Source organism: Styela clava, chromosome 11 (genome assembly GCF_964204865.1).
Source record: "Styela clava chromosome 11, kaStyClav1.hap1.2, whole genome shotgun sequence".
Classification (NCBI taxonomy): domain Eukaryota; kingdom Metazoa; phylum Chordata; class Ascidiacea; order Stolidobranchia; family Styelidae; genus Styela; species Styela clava.
The window spans coordinates 8744991-8764020 of NC_135260.1; the positions used below are offsets into that span (position 1 = coordinate 8744991).

At 36.0% G+C, this 19030-nt stretch overlaps 1 protein-coding gene across 1 annotated transcript; it reads right to left on the bottom strand.

The window, feature by feature from the left end:
* Window positions 1-238: 238 nt before the first annotated feature.
* LOC120347203 (guanidinobutyrase-like) lies at window positions 239-17257 on the bottom strand. Its single transcript, XM_039417108.2, has 11 exons — window positions 17011-17257; window positions 12195-12306; window positions 11711-11857; window positions 6615-6723; window positions 6350-6437; window positions 6141-6255; window positions 5829-5877; window positions 2768-2966; window positions 2360-2460; window positions 1705-1868; window positions 239-892 (listed from the first exon to the last, which is right to left on the bottom strand). Exons 2-11 carry the CDS (start codon window positions 12232-12234, stop codon window positions 816-818), a joined length of 1089 nt encoding a protein of 362 aa, XP_039273042.2. The 5' UTR covers window positions 12235-12306; window positions 17011-17257; the 3' UTR covers window positions 239-815.
* Window positions 17258-19030: the final 1773 nt, after the last annotated feature.

Genomic DNA, 19030 nt, shown 5'->3' on the forward strand with positions numbered 1-19030 from the left:
CCTCTAGTATTAGATTTGTGATTCTGAGAACATCACTTTCCGAATCCTTCTTATGAATCTTTGCTAGTTCATTTAATTACGTACATCCGACACGGGTAGACAATGAGCCAAAGACGATCTTTATCTGTCGATCCCTGCCATATTAGTTGAATTGAAATGCAAAAAAATTGGCATGTTTGATATTTTATTTTCATGCTTGGTCTTCAAATCTATAATTGTCAAGTGCAAACACACCGGATGGTAGTGCGAACCAACAACTGAGCTTGATAGCGCGTACAGGGTCAAATTAATATACTGTTATGAGCAAATGTGATGCAACAAGCAAGCGTAGGAAATATGTATCTTAGCAAACTGTCGAAGAAGACATGGAGAGTGTTCAAAACTCCATTCGGATCATACATCATAAAAAAAGCGAGAAAATTGTTGTACATCTACTCGAAAAATGGCATTGTATATTTATATATATATCAGGGATTGATTGGGGCAAGTCTAGTCACAAGCGCCCAAGATCATAAACTGCATCAAATCGTGCTTAAAATAGAAAATTAATAGAACAAATACTCTATCTAAACCAGCAATTTTTCTCAATAAATAATGAAATATACATATATAACAGAAAGCCGCAATAAGCTGCACAATTCCTCGGAACCAGTTTTAAAAAATTGAAGTCTTGTTATTAGACGAACTTTCCAGTGCCATTAAATTCATATTGTATAATTTCAACCAAATTATATTGCAAACAGACAAATCACATGTAAAGGGCTTGTGGTCTGACAGAATTAACTTTGTCGGTTTTGCTCGTCATGACAAAACTTTCAGTCGTGGTATTTAACTCCGGGAAGTACGCAAAGCATTTCAAACAGAAGGTTAGCGGCGGTGAGTGCAGTAGTTCCTGGAAAAAAAATGAAAACACTATTAGTCCAATGAGCGAGATTTCCATCAATAATGACAGCTCTCGCAATTTGAATCATATGAATACGATTCTTGAGTTTAATCTATATATCTAATTCCAAGGCAAACAAGAGAGATAGCGTTAGTAGATCATGTGATTTGAAGATAACCCGTAAAAATGAATAAACTGACAACTGCGGCATAATCTTTTATCAAAATTTCGAGAATATAGATGAACAGTTTTAAAACGCATGTTCTTTCTCAAAAATCAGATATTGGAATATTTCACTGTATAGGTAAAATGTTGGATTTATCTATAGACAAGCCAATTCGCGAAGTCGAGACCTTCCAAGTTTATTTCGACTCCATAATCAGCATAACAGACGATGAAGTAGTTGATAAAAAACAACTAAATAAAAACTGATTGTAGAGTCAGGAGAGAAAACAAAACCTTAATTAAGGTTTATAGCGTACAAAATTTAGATTGAAGGGTTTTGTCACAAGGAGTGGTTCGTGTTCGCTCACCTAAAATATTTACTCAATTCACACACACTCCCACAACCACAGAGATATAATAAAATACGTAAAACTCGAGAAACTGTAGATAAAACAAAAAATAATAATGAAAAAATTAATACACTGAAAATTGTTTGTCACCTTCAACGCTTTGATATTACCAGGATGTTACCTGGTAAACTGCTTACATGTAGCATATATATACATAGTCTACCATCATATATATATCATATGCACAACACGCCACCAGAACCACATATAAGACAGAATCATTACTGAAAAGTCCAATGCTACTACCTGTTGTATCGTAGGGCGGAGAGACTTCAACCAAATCTGCACCGACTATGTTGAGTCCACGACAACCCTGTATAATTTCCATGCCCTGGTGTGACGTCAGACCCCCTATTTCTGGTGTACCAGTTCCAGGAGCAAAACTTGGATCAAGACCGTCTATATCAAAACTGTAGAAAGGATTGTTAGTTTACTTTCAGTTTCTACACATAATAGGAATATTATAATTGGTTATCGTAACAATTTTGTGAACGATGCATAAGCCACATTTTATCGAAGCAAAAATAGTAATATGGTATTCGAAAACTACACAAAACGTTTGCTTGCAAAAAGAGTCTGCAAAACAAGATATTGGGCATGAAAAGGGCTTATTGATTCTTTTACTAAACTAAATTAATGTTAGCGATGGTGGTATATATTTACGTTGTTGTCGCTACTGGGAGAAAAGAATGGGATAAACATTTTCAAATTTCCAATAGATGATAGTGATAATAATAATCTCTTGTTTTTTATCCAAACCTCGATATTCTTTGTAAATAGTACAATGGAGGCTTGTCGCATGCATTCAATAAAAAACGTTTATATCTTTTCAAATATCTTGAAGTTTGTGAGAGAATTCGAAATTTTTCGCAAATTATTTTGCAGTTTTTTCATACATTACCTCAAATATGTGGGAGTATCTCCAATGGTCTCTCTGATTTCAGCCATAAGAGGTTTCATCGACTTAAACCAACATTCTTTTGCATGAACTATTCTGAATCCCTGAAGTAAAATAATATTACAAATAATGAGTATTTCATTATGTTTTTTATAATTTTTAAATGAATTTCATAAATTATAGCAACCATTCCGCATTAGTAGGAAAAAGAATAAAATGAATATTGGTTTTAAATTTCAATTCCACTACTGTCTACATATAGCTCAGTTGTACAACGAAACTAGCTGACATGACCTAATACCAATTGCCGATGATAGAAATGTTGTGTTGGATGGCACGCTAGAGTGTTGTGTATCTCAAAGTATTGCATTGAAAAATTACTAAAAGATATTTTGGGTAGCTGAAACTAACTTTTTGCAATTGATAATCATAATCGTCCATTCCAGCCCCCACTGAACCGCGAATCCCGATTTGGACGACTTTTTTGCAATCTAACAAATTTTCGTCCATTGCTCTTTTAAAGGGGGTACCATGAGCTAATTTTTCTCCGCCAAACGAGTCAGCGCAGTCCGAATGTGCGTCGATGTGTACCATGGCTACTGGACCATATCTGAAAAAAGTTCATAAATTAGGATCATTGTAAAAATTAATTGGGATATTAAAATGAATCGATGACATAACCTACTTTAAATATTCACCTGAATATTAATTCAAATTCACTCATTCCTAACACGCAAATTCAAACTGCCAAAAACGATTACTGGTTGCTTGCCTACGGTCTTGTTCAAAGCGAATGTGTATGACATGGCAAGTAAAATTTCGTTTGGGTCCCCATGATAAAGAAAAAAACCTTCCAAGATTAAAAAAAATTAAATTTTAAATTTAGTTTGGAATAAAGATGAATATGCTGAATAGCGTTCGCCATCGAGAGCTATTTTGATGCCTTATAGGCATAGTTGCCATATCGTGCTCATTTCTAAGATTTGTGCTTATTTTCTAGACTGCGTCTTATAATGTAACGATGTGCTTATTTCTAAGAAAAGTGCTTATTTTTGAGTTGCGTGTTTATTTTGTCTTGGAAACTTGGATGACTCGTTCTTCTTTTGCGTACAAAGCAATTTAAACAATGAGAAGCGTAACCAAGTTTGTCATTGCTTTTTTGCCTTTTCCTTGTCTTAACAGTAGAGATGACACATCATGCGTAAATTTGCGCCTATATTACTCTTGCTGCGTATAACAAAATCACGTTTCATATGTTCGTATGTATATTTGTCATTTTATCATAGTGTGTGTTTTTTTTTGAGTGCAAATGTGTCGAAATTTATAAATATACAACTACTTTGTGTTTACTTGGCAAGAAAAGTAATGACGGTGCAAGCGATCAACCTTTAGCACGCAAACCACAAAGAAACAATTCCAGATTTTATGCTTACCACTCGCATATCGAGCCAGCTGTGTAATTGACAAGCGCTGATTTTCAATTCAATAACTCGAGCCAGCTTTAGTTTACGAATTCCCACTTGCACTCCTTTGAAAATCGACATAACGCGCTTTACATCAGACATAATCAGGATTGCCATATCGTGCTATTTCTAAGATATGTGCTTATTTTCTAGACCGCGTCTTATAAAGTAACGATGTGCTCATTTCTAAGAAAAGTGCTTATTTTGGAGTTGCGTGCTTATTTTGTCTTAGAAACGTGGATGACTCGTTCTCCTTTTGCGAACAAAGCAATTTAAACAATGAGTAAGCGTAGCAATGAGTACAGTTTCGAATATGAAATAGAATTTGTTAATAACTACTACTATTGCGACATCGAGAAAACGGGGCAATCGGTGCGCACAAAACTACCACAAAACATGAGCATTGCAGGAAACCAAAGTAAGACTTTAGATCAGCTGTCGGCCACCTGCGGGTCATATCCGGCCCGCGTACAAAAATATTGTGAATTGACTAGTGTTATGGTTAGCTGAGGCAACTAGCGAAGTTAAATAATGTGCTTGTCAGTCTAAAATTAAATTTTAATCTGGTTTTCTAACTTTTTGGTCGGCAATATATGCTAAAAATATAGGCATCAGAGAAAACTAAAAATAGAATGCGGCTTCTATTAGCCTAGAATGTCTATGCCTGATAACTATGTGTTTGCACAATAAAAATGTTTGTTTCGTATCGCACTGTTTACCTATTCTTGGCCATATTGTGGCCCGCGAACAATGCAAAAATAATTTTGTGGCCCGCAGAGCGGACAACCTTGGACCACCCTGGTCTAGAACTTCAATTTCTAATCTGTATAAATAATGTGGTTCATCAGCCACCCGTTCAGTTTTTAACTTTTTCGAAAAAATATGTGCCCGCCAAGATTTGTAACACTTGATTTTGGCCCGCTAGCGACAAAAAGTTGCCTCTGCTTGTAGTGTTCGTTTATCCTCGGTCCATGCATGTTCAGAACTTCCTCGCAATCGCGCCTATGCAAGTTGCGGTTGTGCGACAAGTTTGTCATTGCTTTTTTGCCTTTTCCTTGTCTTAACAGTAGAGATGACACATCATGCGTAAATTTGCGCCTATATTACTCTTGCTGCGTATAACAAAATCACATGTCATTCATAGGCAGGGCTGCCATCGATATCAACCCAAAAATAAGGACATCAGGGAAATATAGAAATAGAATAACAAAAATCGAAATATAATAAACAAAATGTATATTCATGCCAGTGCAGCCAGTGTCTAATCATACTTCGCACTAAAAAGGATTTGCTCCAGCAGTTCTTTATTCTAAGAAACGATCCTTTCCATTTCACTTTTAAGTTGTATTTTGATTCAAGTTACACGAACTGATTTTGACCGGTAGACTACTGTTTTGTCATTGTGTCAATTAATTTGATGTTATTTCGTAATGAATGCATGTAGCAATCAATGAGGTTGTAGAATATCATTTCTCGCTAATCAATCATTTGAATTGACCAATCTAAGTGTCTGGTATAAGAACCTCTACCCATAAAATAGGACACCTGTCAAAATAGGGACGTTTCTCAGAAATAAGGACAAAAACAATTTCTAAGACAAAGACCCTCGAAATAAGAACAAATCTTAGAAATATGCTTGATTTCTCCCAAGTGCATCTACACAAGAGGTGGACTGCCAAGCAAGTGCAGTGTAACGAATGACGAAGCAAAAATCAATTCAAATTGACATTCTGGTTTTTATTCGACACTTGGCGTTTTAGCTTGCGTGGTATGTTGAGGAATGGTTGGTAATGACATCTAGATTCTAGAATAATATGACGCAATCCTAAATATCAATGTGATTGCAGCATTACGCAATTTATATTTGCTGAGTTTTGAAATCAAGTGCCACTTGATTTCGAAAGTCACAGATGACGCAATGTTACATATCGGTAAGCGTGATAGAAGCGTCTAATGATAGACAAAGTACACAAGAATGAAAAACAATAACATATAATATCTTAACTTACTTCTCGCCTATCGCTTGTAATATTGGGTATGATATCAAATGATCTCCACCTAAAAAAATTTCAGGACAAACGAATTTATTAGAAAACGATTGAAAATGACCATGTTGTGTGTATATGCAGGTTAATTGTAAGATTAATATTTACCCAGGAAGCCACTCCCGTGCGGGTTAATTATTGAAGCCCCAGTCTATATCTCACTAATACACAGCTCCTTTAATATTTAAAATTAAATATAAAAGACATGTAATAATATATTCGCAACAATATAGTATTAATAAGTATGCAATATCATTTTATACTTATCATAGTTACCTAGAGTTAATGGTCTGCAACCATTTTTAACGATTTCTCTGTACTGTTCTCTTATGTCGTCCACACATTTTTCCAAATGAAAAAGATTCACTTTCACGTCACCGATGTCTGCGACCTGAAAAAATAATATCGCGAATTCTTTAAAATTTTTACGGATAATAAATAAATGAATATAAACGAACATAGTTTATAAATTGAGCTATACATACCTGAAGAGAAGAAAATGGGTCCGCTCTTGTTTCGTAATTATATTTGCGAACGATTGCTGATTCGACTCGTATGTGCCTGGGACCAAACCTTGGTATAAAACAATCGTTAGATACAGTTTATAGCGTAAATGTTACAATACCAAAAGCAAAACTCATCATGACTCAAGTTACAATTTACAAACTATTTCTAGTTTTATCTTATTTTTGTAAAATGAGATTTCTAATATTTTTGTGCAAGATAAAATCTAGTGTTGTATGTTTGTACCTCGTTCCCGATCTGTTGGATGTTGCATGATCAATTGGTACCCCAACAAAACAAGCATCAAGGCCGTCTGTATTCGTTGCAATTGGTAATCTCATCATACTTGCGATACCTGCAACGAGTTCATTCACAATTCACATCGTAACGAGTGATGGGTAAACAGTGCTGAGATTATTTAAAATGCTCTTTTGCACCGATCGAACTAATCAACAACAGATTCCCTCATTTTAGAAAACATGTATATATATCACTACATATGCTGAATTAACATAACACGCACAAAAATTTAATCTATAATGCTAGTTGTCATATCTGCGGTGCACGTAGCCTATTTGCTCCGGTCGCCTATAACATCTTAAACCTCTGGATCCCACCACTGGTGATAATATTTTAAGTTAATTTATAAAAGTAAAGTAGAAAATATAAAGTGATTTGTACAGTTAAATTTCATAAATTAATTTAAATTGGATTTATATATATGTATAACAAGTTGGAAGAATGCACAAATTCAACTTGGTAACATATTGTGACGAGCGTAACGTGAATTTCTTACAGATTTTCAAGGCGAATCATTACAAAAATTCAACTTGTCATGATACAACATTTTCATCATCTTCCGAGTGGTATCGATAACAAAATGTATGTACACAACCAAAGATATACATATGCCACTTACTCATATACATATACAGCCATTCGAATGATGTACATATACAGCCTTATTTCTGAAATCATATCAGCGATAATTTTTGTTCAATTAGCGAAGCATCACAGCAATTGTACCTTTATACACTTTGCATTTTGATAGTATATGGTTGCGCAATTTCGGTTACAAAAATGTTTTCACAATGATGATTCGCACATACCGCAATAGCCAATTTATGATGCCATGGTACTCCATAAAAATGGCCATTTCTATTACGAAGAATGTGTTAGTAACAGCGATGACATTAGAATTATTTCTTAAACTAACTATTATTTGACCTTAGCTAGTATATTTGCGACAAACTCTTCAGACCAAGTTTATTGCGCGCTATGATTACACATGGTACATTCTGTTTAATTTGTGGAGCGTCACGAACTCATTTTCGTAGGATGCAGATAAATTTGATAACGAGATGTGATATTGTGCTTTCACATTGAATCGGTTATTTGTTTCGGATATGGCAAGAGAGGTATAACAAAAGATAAGTAAATGTATAACTTGTTTTGAGCCAAGGATCATTCCGCGGCCGTCTCGTCATGATATGTGCGGTTAACGATATATACGTGCAGAGTTAGGCATCGTGGTCAGTGGCGTCTCTTGGGTGTGGCAGCCATGGCTCGCCATTTTCAGACTTTGCCATGGGCGCCATTTTACGTAAATACGCCACTGCTCGTGGTACTTGAGTATCCGTGTACAACTACAGTCATTCTATGATATCACAAAAACCCACTAGTCCTACAAAACTGCTATGCGCACGAATTTTGTAAACGAAAGAGCATAACCACTTTCTATCTAACACAGTGTTTCCCGACCTTTTTGGTCGCGGACTATTTTCTCACCGGCGAACACCTTTGCCAACTCACCGTGCGTTTATTGCAACCGTACTCTGTGTGAAGAAGTGTTAAAACCAACAACAACAAAATTTTAACGAATTTCAAAATCGGAAATTCGCCGCAATTACGCCTTTGTTAAAAGAGCCGACTTTTTTAGTGTATAACTGCCCTTTTCTGTCGCACAATATTCAATCCATGATAACGACAAGAACTTGAAATGTCTTTCTATTTTAATTTATTTGTGTTCATGGTCACTCGCGGTTAGGGTTTTGTTTTTTATCAATTCTAAAAAAACACCGTGTTTTAAAACAAGGGCTTGTTTTAAATCAATTTTTTTCTGTATTTTTTGTATTTTTTATTGAAATACCCCTTGCATCGCCGCGAAACTACGCCAAAACGTTACATTCTGGCAGCTGCACACGCAGCCGGAATTATAATTTCAAAAATATAGGTAACATTTTTTATTTTGACTTTTACTTCTATTGCGTACATTTATCGCCACGTCCACCAAAGTCATAAGATTTTACCCGGAATGTTTAGCCGAGATATCAGAGGGACGTTTTGAGTAAGAAAAATCATGAAAATAAGCTCACGAGCCTACTACATAAGCAATTAGATCAAGTGCAGTCCTTCGGCAAAACGAGTGGGTTGCGATAATGAAGAATATGCTTATATCGGCGGTAATCTACTGATATAAACGATGAGACACCCTAGCCTAGCTTTTGTTAATTGTAAGAGTCCTCTGATGCAAAGACGCCACAACTAATCTGTTATGACGCCATAATATGAATTTCGAGTTCATGTATTGACATTTTTCTCATAAAATGATGGCATTATTAAGGTTAATACTGTTCGGTTAATTTACGATTAGCATACTTTGTTTTTATGGTCGTAGTGATAGAGTTTTTCAAGGTTACACAAACTCATTTATTCGATCGCACTCCAATTTTCGCAAGGTGGTTTCATCGCAGCAGGGTCATTCACATAATGGCTTATCGGCTGCGTCTTACTGCGCCAACCACTGAACCACAACTCGAGAGGGTGTGCATAGGTCTCTATCGATATTTGTGGCGTTTTGAACGATTAATTGCAAATAGGAAGCGCTTGGCAAGTTTTAACATCCATTTTTTTTCAACCTATTTAATACAAAAAAATCAAATAGTACAGCCATTTTGAACAAAACAGGCAAAAAAAAATTGATTTAAAACAATTGTTTTAAAACAATTCTTTTTGAACAAATCATTACTCGCGGTTGCATCGACTTATGACAGGAGGAAAGCATTACTTCCAGACTTGTCCGTGGGAAACGTCCCATGGGATGGGATGGAACAGCACACATTTGTATTTTCTATGGGACACGAAAACCGTATGATTTTCAGGGAAATGATGGTAAAACATTTCGTTATGGATTTCGTGCCCATATATTTGAGCATAGCATTCTTGTTAGTTTTAAAAAGCAAAAATATATTCAGCATTAACAATATACTTCGTGAAAGGGCTGATGATCACATGTATAATAGTTATGAATATAAAGTTAACAAAGTCCGTAAATTTTGTTGTTTTGCATGTTTCTTCGTACATGTTGTCCTATTTAGTAGACGCTAAATCTAATTTTTTTTCATTGAATTGTGTTACAATGGGAATCCCATAGGATGGGACAGGCATAATTGCTATGGGATGAGATGGAAATGGGACAGAAAAATATGACCCATGGACAAGCCTGATTACTTCTTTAAAATGCCACGGCATCTGCGAACATAATAATGTGAGAATATATTGCCCGATTATTACTTATCGATTTTAATCGGTAAGTATGTTGACAGGTATTTGTCTGTTAGATGCACGTGATATTTCACGAAAGTAAGATTGTATCTGCTGCAGATTTTGCATGTGCATTCATCATATCATATTGTGTGTGTGTGTGCGTAACATTGCTCTGTCTGCGATGTTGAGGGTTTAGGTATTTTGGTTACACGCCGCTTCGACATCGCCTGAATGGAATCGTTGTATAAAGCCAATTCGGATATAATCGGAACCATCCTTCGTATTTTCGGTGGTAAATTGGGTATTGGCTGAAAACTGATCAAAACAATCCAGTTCTGTGTGTTTCAGCAGGATAAATTATTCAGAATGTGGCAAACCAATAAAGAACAATTTACGAGAATAAGTCATGAAAAAATCGTACTCCACAAAAATTGTCTAGTAAAATATTGAACGTGCGGAATATCGATAAGTCGGCGGTCTCCGTTCGCTATCTCGTATTTAGTTTTAATACATATTTTTTGCGATCTTGCGAATTTGTTAACGCCGTTAGAAAAATCCTACTATCTGCTATAAATTTCCAGAAATTACAACTTAATTTAGTACTTAATAAAACTATAATTAAAGTATCTTTGTGAATCAACGAAAAAAAATATTCATCGACATGCTTTAATATTAATTTAATTGTGATCATTTTAATCTGCGATTGTGTTGACGAAATAAAAGCAATAAATACTACTTTGACAATCCGTGGACACAAAAATTCGTGGTAAAGTGCCTGATTATATTTTGTTTTGATTCGTATTTTGGGGAATTCGACAAATCTGAGCTTGAGCTGTTCGTACAACACTTACGGCGCTCGTACTGTACGCACCAATGTGGAGGCAGTGAAGCAAAAAATCCTATAGAGAACATGCGCTGATACGTATACGACGGTAGCACCCGAAATTATGCGATTTTCAATGTCTAAAAAAGCGTTTTTAATCGGTCGCGGACCATCATAAACCAAAACTCATGATGTTCTTGGTTTTATTTCTGATTATTTTGTATTGCCGCTTTTTAATTTAGACGGCACCCTTGACACCTACCAGAAAAAAAAAATATTCCTCGTTGTTCGAGCTTGCGAGAAACACCATTTAAGTATCTATCTATCCACGCATGTGCCGACTCTTGTTTTTGTCGGAAATCCGCAAGTGAGTTGTGAAATCCAATCGTTTGAATAGACGACGCGCAAGTGACCTGTCGCGTCACCTGTTACCAAATTTTCGAATAGTAAATTGCTATTCTGATAGTTGAATGTTCGAATATATGTCCAGCCCGACTCATTATCCAGTAAATATTGACTTGATTGATGCTATGTGAATAAACTTGCTTTTTATGTTTTATGTAAATTATAACGTAAATTGTAATTTGGCTGATGGTTAAGTTTCGCAAAAACGTTTGCGTCTCGCAGAGAATTTCTGGCTCGTTGCGGACTCATTCAAACGCTCCGCCGACTCATTTGAGACCGCGGACTCGGGTTAGGAAACACTGAATTCTATCAAATGCAAAGTGTATAATGCTTCGATGATTGAACAAAAGGCAACGCTCCGATTTCAAACACACGACTGCTGTATATACATATGATATTGGTAACATATGCGATTGACAATTGTATCCTCACATAAAGATATACATAGGTGTGGTATGGTTAGAAATTAATAACTGGGCAGGTAAAATACAGTGTTACTACAAAACCTTTCCATATAATAAAGGACCGCGTTGTTAGATGAAAATGCTGATGTAAGTTTGTTCCTCACCTGCAGGGCGGGCCAGGTCGCTGCCATGCAACGGTTCATTAAATTTTTTGTTGTTTCTGCTGCATGTTTTGATGGTTCTTTTGGTGAGTGGCGTCGCTGTGATTTCTTTCACATCGATTTTCAAAAGTACTTGGTTGTAGCGGAATCCTATGTAGTGTAAGAATGATCATACATTTATCACGTATAGCGGTTAAAATATGTCATATTTCACAATTTATGTTACTCAATATACGTACCGATAAACTAGACTATCGAATATTAGGATAATGTGTACAACCCAACTATATATATTTTTAGGCACGTGTACAAATTCGTTTTAATAAGTATAATAACCAAAAAATGATTTATTATCACATAATTGTGATAATTTGCAGTGAGCTCTGTCGAAGTTCTCCCTAATATCGAATAATACAACTACAGTTGAAAATTATATATTTTCCGAATATTCCAGTCCAAACATGGCCCAGAAATAAAACAAATTTACCTTTCCCAAAACAAAGCCTTGCTGTAGAAAATATCGACATGGTATCTGGTAATGACAATACTCCGATATATGTATACTAACACAATAATTTAGGATTGACACGTATGGATACCTGAAAATAACAAAGCAACATTAAAAAAATAGCTAAACTAAAAAGACGAACATGACTAAGTTCCTAGCGACATAATTGTCTGACAATAAATGATTGAAGCGAATGTCATTGTTAATTTAGCATAGGTGATATCCGTTTCAACATTGAACGATCAAATTACTTTCAACGAAACAAGTACGTAATAATATTCACTGCATTGGGTAATTAGATCCTGTCGCACAGCAATAAGCGTGTACCTTACTACAACAATGCTCGATTTTGCAATACTATCAACTACTGGATGCGAGCACTTATATACCACTTTACAAAGTGACTATAAACGTTATAATCGATTGTGTGACGTCACACCCGCCATTTTGTGTCCAGAAATCTATCGCTATAAGATTCCTAACTGATTGAAACCTGCGATCGTTGAACAGTTGAATAAAAAAAATAATGCTCAATAATTCGGACCAAACTTTCGCAGCGGCAAAACGATTGAACTTTCTTCTGAAAAATTACTTGGTTGCATATGTTTCTCAGATAACTCGGCTCGGCGGTATGGTCGGCATATACAAAGTTAAGGTTAAAGCTATCCAACTTCACTCCATAAATCAACACCCAATTAGACCAAAAATATTAAACAAAGAGATACCCTTTCTATTATAAAAATTCCTGATGTAAGTATCGCTACTTGCACAGAGATTATTTTAACAAACTGGCAGATCTACAATACAAATTACACTACAGAAACTTGCAACTATTAGTACGGTACATGACATGATATTAAAATATGCGTATCGCAAATTTTCAACAGGGTTTACATTGTCATATCAATAAAAATATACTATATGCATGGAATGAAGGATAACGGCATATGTCAAGTTTACAAGAACATCTAATAATCTGGAGTGTATAAAATAATATATTATCTATTTGACTTGAGCTCTTGCTGCAGTTTCACTAGCATACTGTTTTTCAATAATTTTATTTGAAAACCAGTCCGTTGCGTGAATATTTACCCGCAAATTGAGAAAACGTTTCAAAATGTCAAAATCTACATTGTGGCAAGATGGGAAATTAAATTCCAAGCAGTCAACTTTATCTGTCAGAAAAGTAACTGGTGAACATATATTATAAAAGGTATTAATATTGGATCGAAATATAGTTTATACTTCGCGCGAAAATACGATTGCTTTTTTGGATGGGTGGCATGAATATTGGGTAAAACTATCAATATTCAATATTTTATCATGTGTGTAGGACCGAAAAAGAGTTAGTAACGATCGTGGTCATTTACTGGGATTGGCACCTTTTATAGAAACAAACAAATAATTTGAATCCCGCGTCTTTATAGGGTTCCGCCAGAAACATCAAGGCTAATTTTTCTCTGTTAGATATCATTAAAATTACAATTAAGTTTTATCAACAAAACGTGGGAGACATGATAGCGACGCTAGATCACCTAGCAAATATTTTACGTTATCCGACGCAAAAGAATCGAAATAACACTGTAACACCAGTCGCGGCGACTGGTCTTTAAATCTTGTACGTTAGAAAGTACAACTTGTACGCCTCGATGAAATTCATTAGGCCGCACAATGTGCTAGCCATGCGATCTTTACATTCTATAATTTTTGGAGCAACTGTTGCAACAGCTCGTTAATTCAAGAAAAACTGAGAAAATCCTTGAGAAAATTCGGGCATTTCATTAGCTTCTGGAATGATTCACCTAGGCTTTAAACGTTCGGCATGGTGTGAACAGGTATCACAATACGAGTTCAAATAATACCTGCTTTAAACATATGATTTAGGTTTAGGTGGATCAACTGAAGAATCTCATCTAACCCTAACCCTACCAAATAATAAGTCCAGGTCAAATAAAGGATCAACTGGTATTCACCAGGTCAAATAAGGGATCAACTGGTATTATCGGCTTAGGTGGGTTGGGGGAGGGGGATATTCTTCAGTTGGGAAACGGGATCAACTGAAGAATCTCCACCCCAACTAAAGAATCCTCCCCACCCCCAGGTGAGTCCGAAGGGGAGATTATTCAGTTGATCCCTTTGGGTAATGACGTTTCACACTTGCGAGGGAAAGCGATAACTGTTTTTCATAAGGAACGCAGGGCTGCTACGTTACAACATAATTGCACAACAAAGTAATTAAAGAACGTCGTTGTTAACTCAAGTTGGCGCAGCGGACATGTGAAGAATTGGAGAACATTGAATAAAATAGCTTATACAAGTCTACTGATGCACGATAAATTCTATCTAATGATACCATTCGAAAGCTATCTTTAACCTCCGCAAATGTGACGATATCATATCAGGTTAAATCAAGAACAAATCGTAGTTTTTATTATTTAATTCAAAAGCTTTCCGGAAAAATTTCACGCTTTTCAGTTTGGCCGATTTTAGTACGATAATCGCGAGATTTTATCTCCATCTCATAATTATAATTAGTCTCCTACATCAGTGGTTCCCAACCTTTCTACCATGGCGGACTGGTAAAATTAAACAAAATGTAATCGCGGACCGGCAAAACATTTCACATGAGGAAAAACTATCAAATAATGTGCCGGCCAAAAATTGAAATGGTTAGTACATAAAATAATACCATATATTTGCATAATAAAATGCAGTGCTGGCCACCCATTATTCGTAAAAAAGGCACACATCTCACATAAAAAACATGTACATTCTAAATCATGTACAAACACAATTACCACCAATTCCAGTAAGACTTTTGCTATTGTTCCGTTTCCAATACAGGATTGCAAACGAGGCATTAATAAAGGTTTTGCAACACGCAACTCTGCAGCGGCTCACAGTCGATTAATTTGCTTCGTTTTAATTTGAGCTAGAAGTAACTGGTTGAAAATTCGGACAACTGTTTGAGAGCTCAAGAATGAATTATGACAATGATTATTTTATAAATCTGGACTGTAAAGTAGAGGTTTTATCATATCAATCCCTTAGCAGTTAATCGACGCACCAAACAAAATGAATTTATATTACACTGTCGTTGCTAACTTGGCGCCAGGCTCAAAATCCTGCTGTGCATAACTCAGAAAAGATCTCACCGGCCCATGCTTTTGTTACACGCTTTGTGACCACCTGCAGGGTCGCAACTAGAGCTGGGCATTTCGAATCGAATACTAAATTATTCGAATCGGTTCAGAGCTAAATTTCGAATCGCCGCCATCTTGTTTTCTTCTTTTCGCCAATGGTCGAGGTGAATTCCCCAATTTTTTTTTCATTGAAATCATATTTTTTCAACGCAATTCTAACATATGACTATTTTCTGTAGTGAGTTATTGATAAAACGTATTTGTTACTGTGTGTGAACGCTCAGTAATCTATTTGAGTGATGTATTCTATGTCTTCAGTAATTCATTTGTTAAGAGGACCAATTACTATGGAAAAGTCGCTTACAAATATATATATCCCAGTATATATTCGAGATTCGATTCGAAAAAATTATTTGATTCGATTCTGAAATCACAAGGTATTCGAAAATGCCCATCCCTAGTCGCAACAAGTTCATATCTCGCTGGGTGTCAAGATGAAGCTCTGGAATTGTATACTGTTCTTGAGAGTTTTCTGGTTGAAACAGAAAAATATTCGTAACCTTTCATTTGGATGGTAATATTAATCAAGAAATGCAGTAATGCTGATTTTCATGTTTCTGAATCTTGCTAGATTTGACGAAGCGCTTTCGCGATGAATCGGAACCGAAAAAGCGAAAAGTTTGATTACTCAAGATTACTTTGATGACGCCGCCGGGCCATTAATACCGCAATTATCAAATAATAATATGACGACGGAGGAGAAATAATAATAAAGAAAAGAAGAAAAAATAAACCAAGGTAACTTCGTCTTCGGTAAAGCGATTGAGACGGTAGAAAAACAACAAAATGAAATTTCTCGCGGACCGGCAAAAAAGCTTCGCGGACCGGCGGTTGGGAACCGCTGTCCTAGATTGTCTCTCAAACAATATAAAACTTATCTGAATATAATATAAAGTTCGTGAGATATGAGGTTTCAAAATCGCATAACTCATGATAATAAGATAACTATCGCAACTTTCACGAAACCGCACGATTACAGTATTATTCCACTAGGCAAATAGCAAAAGAAAAATACTGAAATTACTCGAATAAAATGCAAAACAGTAACAAATCTCCAAACAAATTGACGAACGAAACCTCCTGACGAAGCTAAAACAAACCGATGCTGCCCCGTTCCTGTTGATTCGCCGGACACAAAATGGCGTCCGATATGCATCATTGCGCTCCGTGTCTTCCCTTGGTTTATAGTCACTTTGCCACTTTACAACTGTACACTCGGACTAATTTAGTTGTCGTGCAAATCTGAGCGGTCAGGTCAAGAAATTGGACGATGTGCATAACGAGAGTCGACAAATTCAAAAACTGAACGTATATATAAATTTGTGCAATCATTGCGTAGCGAAGCATAATTAAACTATACCTCCTACACTTCTGGCTTAGCTACCTAGTAGCCGGAACTTAAAAATACTAAACTGCTTGCAACAGTTACGTTTTGGTACAACTATTGAATGTCTTATTATGCTGTAAATTAATGTTCACCGTTACAATGATAACAGGAAATATCTACGTATTTGCAATCTATCAGAGATACTTCGTCAATGACTAACAAGCACTTACTTTTGAAAAGAACTAGTCGTCTTAAATAATCTTACCTGTTAAATTTGCCAAACAAAGTCGCGATACCTCATATAAATTCGAACATATTACTGACAAAGGTGTTGCATCCACCACTGACATGCTGAGTTACGCAAGTAAATCTGATGGTGCTAACGGTAAGGCAAGAGATACCGAGTGGTACGGGAACAGCCTAGGAAATGGGAATTCCCGATACGGAAGTTTCACGTTCAACATTTCACGTTATAGTAAGACGAAGTCCAGCTGGTTGTGCATGCCTTATTGACAACTTCTTCCCTTTGCAATCTTGCGCAACAATCTATTATACTAGAGTTAGACTACGCCTCAAGCGATATCCTATAGCACGTTATTGTGAGTCATTATTGAAAGTTACATCATTGTATCACTGATGACGCCCTCAGATCAAGCGACCAATAGCATGTTTGATGTGCCCGAATGCCTCGGAATGACGTAAAGTATTGTTTGAAACTATAATTTGATATTTCCTAATAACAACATGGATTGCACGAGTCAAAGACACGCACGCGTTTTCGTACTCGAATTTGGCTAAAGCGTAACCGCCCGGGCATGGAAACCTAGGCTAAAATAATAGGGCAAATGTGTGTGATTGCTATCGGGTATATCCAACACCTCAGCATGGTGGGCTAATATCCACTAAAGCGTGGACTTGTTAATTTAAAAAAAGCTTTAATTGTAACACTCCACTCGTCAATATTTTGGATTGTGATGCTGCCGTTTGCACTGCCATGTTAACATTGAGTCTGGTTGCTTATTTGAAATATCAATCAACCAATCATTTATTTGGGACACTTTAAAACTGTGGTATGTAATTTATTGATAGTTTTTGTAATTGTAACACTCCACTCGTCAATATTTTGGATTGTGATGCTGCCCTTTACACTGCCATGTTACCATTGTGCCTGGTTGCTTATTTGAAACACACTTTGAAACTGTGGTCTGTAATTTATTGATAGCTCTTGTGATTGTAACACACCAAACACCACTCGTCAAAATTTTGGATTGTGATGCTGCCCTTTACACTGCCATGTTAACATTGTGTCTGGTTGCTTATTTGAAATACACTATAAAAATGTGGTCTGCAATTTATTGGAAATTCTTTGTGTGAAGCGCTATGATAATAATATTTATTATGTACCTCACCAGGAATGATTTTCGCTAAACGTGAACTTCAAAGAACTATCAATAAATTACAGACCACAGTTTTACAGTGTATTTCAAATAAGCAACCGGAAATGAATCTTATATTTGGTAAGGTACATAATAATTATGGTGACCGTACATTTGAACCCATGTACATTTGAACCCATGCGTATTTTCACGGGTTCAATTTATATGCGGGTGCTAAAACCCATGGGTTAGGGTTAGTATGGGTTTAACTATCCGTGAAACAAAAAAAATTCCATAGGTGCAATAGCATACAGATGCAATTGTCATGGGTTCAAATGTACGTGGGTTCAAATGTAATGGAACCAATAATTATCATAGCGCTTCACACAAAGAACTATCAATAAATTACAGACCACAGTTTTAGAGTGTAGGGGAAGGTGGGGCACGTTGGGACATGGGGCACAGTGGAAAATCAGCTCTCACACTGATTCTATATCCGCAATCATGTCCGCGGTTCGATGTTTCAATCCGCCCTTCGGTGAGTTACAACGCCCCCACAAACGGTCAACGAACGGGTAGAACGGCGCAAGCTATGAGGTGAAATTGGTGTTCGACAGTGTTTGATGCAATATGTGCTTAGAGACCTAGAGATGCGTTATATTTTGTGTAATATTATGGTTTTTTTTGACCCATGGCCCAATATGGAATATATTCGAGAATCAATAATATTTCCAGATTTAGATTCGAAGAAGGAAATAATCAAATTTGTTTGCGAATTTTTTTTAAAAATAACTATTTAAGTTGAACATTGATTTTAAAAATATTAAATCTTCAAATTTGAAGTCTCTCTGTTCTTTAGACGATTATGCTGATTAGTTGCTCATTTTTAAGGGCATACTTCGTTGAATT

Coding starts and splice junctions, on each gene's coding strand:
- LOC120347203 (XM_039417108.2), bottom strand. CDS start 12,234: ATGTCGATATTTTCTACAGCAAGGCTTTGTTTTGGGAAAG. Junction 6,438..6,614: donor TCCAACAGATCGGGAACGAG/GTACAAACATAC, acceptor TTTTATACCAAG/GTTTGGTCCCAGGCACATAC. Junction 2,461..2,767: donor ATGATTATCAATTGCAAAAA/GTTAGTTTCAGC, acceptor ATTTTACTTCAG/GGATTCAGAATAGTTCATGC.